General features: G+C 38.9%; 1 protein-coding gene across 1 annotated transcript; it reads right to left on the reverse strand.

The window, feature by feature from the left end:
• Nucleotides 1-280: 280 nt before the first annotated feature.
• On the reverse strand, nt 281-3,081 carry LOC146137214 (meiosis-specific nuclear structural protein 1-like). Its single transcript, XM_083393520.1, has 2 exons — nt 1,914-3,081; nt 281-1,002 (listed from the first exon to the last, which is right to left on the reverse strand). The coding sequence occupies exons 1-2, from the start codon at nt 3,041-3,043 to the stop codon at nt 639-641; spliced, it is 1,494 nt and encodes a 497-aa protein (XP_083249646.1). The 5' UTR covers nt 3,044-3,081; the 3' UTR covers nt 281-638.
• Nucleotides 3,082-4,885: the final 1,804 nt, after the last annotated feature.

The following is a 4,885-nucleotide window of genomic DNA, read 5'->3' on the forward strand; positions in this document are numbered from 1 at the left end:
GTTTATTCCGCAAAACGAACGAAAATTGAAACGAAACAACACAACTTGCAAAGCGCACTAAAAAGTTTAGGTTGAATTACAGTATAACTGAAGAACGTACAACGTTGCCTTTCAATCGAGAAATAGTACAGAAAAAAATGTACACTACAGGCATTAGAACAGACGTGTTTGAGAAAATTTTGCTTTTCGATTCAACTAGAATTCCTCTTAACACATTAATCGGGTCAAAAAGTATTTTTTACAAGGGTTCAGCGCAAAGCCAGAATTTCCAAAAAGAAAAAATCACAATTCGACACAAATTAGCCCTCGGTAAAAATCACCATTTCTTGCAAATTTTAAAACAAACAAATAAACAGAAAACCGAAATGTAACAACAAGACGCATTTCTAAACATTCTAAACACTCATAGACCAGCGTTAAATTAACTATATTCTGGGAAAAAAGATAATTAATTAGTTGAAAAAGCCTCGTTTTAAATTTTAAAGCAAAAAATTTACCAGGAAACTGACACAAATAAAAAGAAATGAATTAGTTTGGAAATCCATTTTTCCAAGTTTCAAATCAAACAATTTAACAGGAAACGACAAACGTGACCTAAACAGTGATAAAACAAGAGGACGAAGAAGAAGATGCAGGAATCAGTTTCCTCCGAACGGATCGACTTGCCGCTTCTCGTAAGCTTTCCTGAACGCTTCATCGAACATATGGAGATCTCGGTCGCTAGTGAGCACTCCTTTGGGAAGGTATCCTAGCAACTTGGTGGCGTGTTCCCGGAGCAACCTCTGTCTCTCCTCCTCAATGATCTGCCTCCTCATGGCAAGGATCCTCTCTTCCTCACGGAGTTCTTCGATCTCTCGTTGTCGGTCCGCTTCGAACTGCTTTCTTCTGTCCTCTATGAGAGCTTCTACCGCCCTCTTGTGCTCCAGTTGCTTCATTCTTCGCTTTTGAGCGTTCATCTGCTCGATACGATCATCCTCGGCGAACTTGGCAAGCATTTGTTTCCTACAACGAGAGGAAAACAAATGAGAAGTGAATAAATAAATTTTGACATTTTTTTAGCATTTGCTTCCTACAAAGAAAAAAAAATAAGAAAATAATTCGAGTATTTGGAACACTGCTTTTTAATTGTTATTTGCAGTTATTTTTTAGCGTTTGGTTCTCCTAAAGCGAGCGGAAAACTGGGTTAGAAAGATTTGGAAATTTTTAATAGCCTTTTTTATTCGAGGTGATTTTTTAAGGTTTTGATTGAACTTTAAGGTTTTTGTTTCAAATTCTTTGCTTTCTGAAATAATTTCAACTTTGAATGTCGACGTTTTAAGGCTGCTTTTTAATTATTATTTGCAGTTATTTTTTTAGCATTTTCTTCCAGAAACAAAACAAGAAAACAAATAGCGACGTCGAACTGGGATTTTTATTCAAGGAGATTTTTTAGGATTTTTCGAAGGTCTCAAACATACTCAAAGAAAAGAGTATTTATTTGTCACCAAAGCCAAGCCTTTAAAACTGTGCTCATTTGTTATATTACTTGTTTGTTTATTCAACTATGACAAATAGGGTTATAGATGCGTGTGTACACAAATTAAAACGCGTTTGTTTCGCTGGCCAAGTGCGCAACCACGATTTTGGAGAGCTACGCCCTTAAGTCAAAATTACGAAACGCTGCTGTGCCATTAAGATTAGATTAGGCCATTATAAGAGTCTGACCTCAGTACTTGTATTGCATTGCTAGACCATTCTGCTGTTTTTATCAGGAGTTGAGGTCGACATTTGTTTATTAAGTTATACCATAGATTCAGTGCGACGAATCTGTAAACTAATCAAAAACGCGCTTTGTCCGTTCCACGTTTTTTGGAGGTTTACGCGCGCCCCTAACGTTAAGATATTACGAAACACAGCTGTTAACCAATCCCAACCTGAATTCCTCTTCTTCCTGTTGTTCTGCTTGTATCCTCATTTCCTTGAACTCCATTTGCTTCTGGTGAGTCTCCTGGAGTTCGATCCTCTGCCTCAACTTCCTCTCCTGTTCCTGCATCTCCTTCTGCCTCTCAGCTTCCTCTTGTTCCTCCAGGTAAAGGTCCAGGAGGATCTGCTCCCTTTCTTCCTTGTTGCTTTGCTCGTTCGCGATCTTGTCAGCGAGTCGTTGCTGGACGAGCGCTTTCGCGTTCTCCTGCTCCTGCTGCCGCGCCATCCTGTCGTTCTCCCGAGCTTGCTGGAGGTCCGCGAACTTAAGGATGCGGCGGTTTTCTTCTTCCAAACGCTCACGCTCCAGACGCTTCCAATCGTCGCGCTTTTCCTTGAACTCTTCGATGAATCGTTGCGTTGCTCGTTGCTTTTCGTAGCGCATCTGTTGCTCCCGCTGGTCCTCTTCGTAAATCTTGCGCACGATCTCGTCGATCATGAGTTTCTCCTTGAGGAACTCTTCGTACGCTTCCTGCTTTTTGTGCTCTTTCTCTTCGAGCTGTCTCTCGAGCTCCTGCTGATACCGTACGCTCTCTTCCCATCGTTCCATTTCTCGTTGTTGCTCTGCTTTCCCGGCTCGCTCGTGCTCTGCCATCATAAGCTCTGCAATCTTTGCGTCTCGGTGCATCCCCTGGAGCTTAATCGCTTCTTTCTCGGCAACTTGAGCGGCGCGTTCCCGGTTCATGTAACCTGCCTTCAGCTTGGCTTCCAGCTCTCGGAGCTCCAAACTGTTGTCTCTAATCTGCTGGCGCATCTTCTCGTCTCTGATCTTCTCTAGTTTGATGAGCTCCAGTTGTCGTGCCATTCTCTCCTCCTGCTCCATCTGTTCCTCCCGCTGCCTTCTGTTCGTTTCCGCCTTTAGGATCGCTTCCTCCATGAGTCTTTCCTGCTCTTCGCGCTGAAGTCGCGAGATGAACCTCTTATCCTGGACTCTGTCCTCGCTCGCAACGTTCGCTTTGATCAGCTCATCGTCACGAAGATTTTTGAGGAAGTCTTCGCGGAGGTTTTCCTTTCTTCTGTTTTCCACCCTCAGCTTGTCTTGCTGCGCATGAGTGAGCGCGGTTCGACGCTGAGAGGCAATCATTTTCGATTCTTGACTAACCAACGATAACTAATTATGATTAGCCTAAAAAGCAGAAATGATAACGTTTAAAGTTTTATCACTAATTTCAGGTAATTTTACATATTTATACAAAGTAAAATTGAATATAGCAGAAATATGTTGATCAATCCATACAAAAGAATTATGAAAAAACCTTAATACAGGATTTAAATATAAGAAAATAGACTTAAAACTTACAATTTAACCTTTGTTTTTGTGAGTCATACCTAAGTTGTTTGTCTGTAAGTTTCTGTTCATAAAACAAGATTTAAATATCCTTGAATACTAACTGAGTGTTTTATTTATAATCATGTTGTGTAGCCTGTACAACGGCATACTGCCCACACAACCTTTAATGTATCCCACATTGTAATAACATTTTTACAGTACTTCTATTCTAAGCGGACTTGCATACATAATCGCTGTTATACTTAATGATTGCCGAAAACAACAAAGTGCATAGTTTAGTTATGGGTATAATAGGTTAAATGACTGTAAGAATTAAGGTTCGTAGTTACAGATCATTTTTAATAATATGTATTTCATTTCGATTTAGACAACAAACTAAACAAAATATAGGTTTAATGGATGACATGTATACTGAGGGTGCAGTTCCAGAATTACCAAAAATACAATATTTTTTCAAATCTATGTTTCTTAAATGAATATACCGTTACTGCCGATATTGTTTCAATTGTAAAATTATTCTTTCGGCAAAATTTTATTAAATTACCATCGTTTTGACCACCTATAAGATATCTCGTTTTTCTCACCGTGTGGTTTACATGTGGTCCATTGCGTATTTTCTTATTGTTTGTCTGGTATATATATTTTTTCTAGTATATAGTTGCAATTATATTTGCCCTGAAGAAGTTGCCCGAATAGGTAATCGAAATGTTGGTACTTGAATAAAATTTTCCTGGAAGAACAGTTTTACAATTGAAGCAATGGTTCTTAACTTAAGGTCCAGATACCACTGCTTTTGAGTTTAAATTTCTATGAATTGAAGAATTGATAACAAAGTTTTGTCATTAAACAAGTCCGTAATGTTTGCAACTTGAACCTGAGCAGTTTGCGAAAACTTATTGATCCTGCAAACTACATTGTTATATGTATGAATGTATATATATTTTTACATTATATAAGGCCTAAAACAGCCAAGCTGATGATGCTGATCTTAGGGGCTACTGCAGTGATTCTCTATTTTTTTAACCAAGCCCCAATTTTGTGTTAAAATAAATCCTAGACCCCAACAGCACTACTAAATGTTGTAAGGATGCGTTCAGCTGTCAATACAATTCAAGACAAATACTGTAGAAGCATTGACTAGACCAGGGATGTCTAACCTGCGGCCCGCCTGGTGTTTACGTGCGGCCCACCACTTATTCTCAATTTCAGTAGCCTTTATTTAAAACAATTGTTTATACTATTATTATAAGGTGTAAAACGGGCAGTATTGGATGTAGACCTATATTAATATATTGTCTGAGACTATAATCAAAATAATGTCGCATTTCAACATCCATCAAACACTTGAGCACGCATCATTGTTAAGCAGGATGTGTGTTTTTGCGGACCATTTTAAGGAAATAAATGGTGTCGAACATAGCATGATACAGCATGTAAACTCAATTTTTCGCGTTTCGCGCGATTAGAACTTCGCTTTCCCGGGGTTAATTCTTGCGTATTTGCGCACAAGTTCTATCTGAAAGACCGGGTGTTTATAAGTAAAAGTGTTTTATGATGTCACGATGTGACGTAACTTATGACGTCACCCCTTTAATTTAATGGGATTTACGGCACATCAAAATTTTTAAAGTGCCA

The sequence above is a fragment of the Ascidiella aspersa genome, chromosome 7 (assembly GCF_963924565.1).
Source record: "Ascidiella aspersa chromosome 7, kaAscAspe10.2, whole genome shotgun sequence".
Classification (NCBI taxonomy): Eukaryota; Metazoa; Chordata; class Ascidiacea; order Phlebobranchia; family Ascidiidae; genus Ascidiella; species Ascidiella aspersa.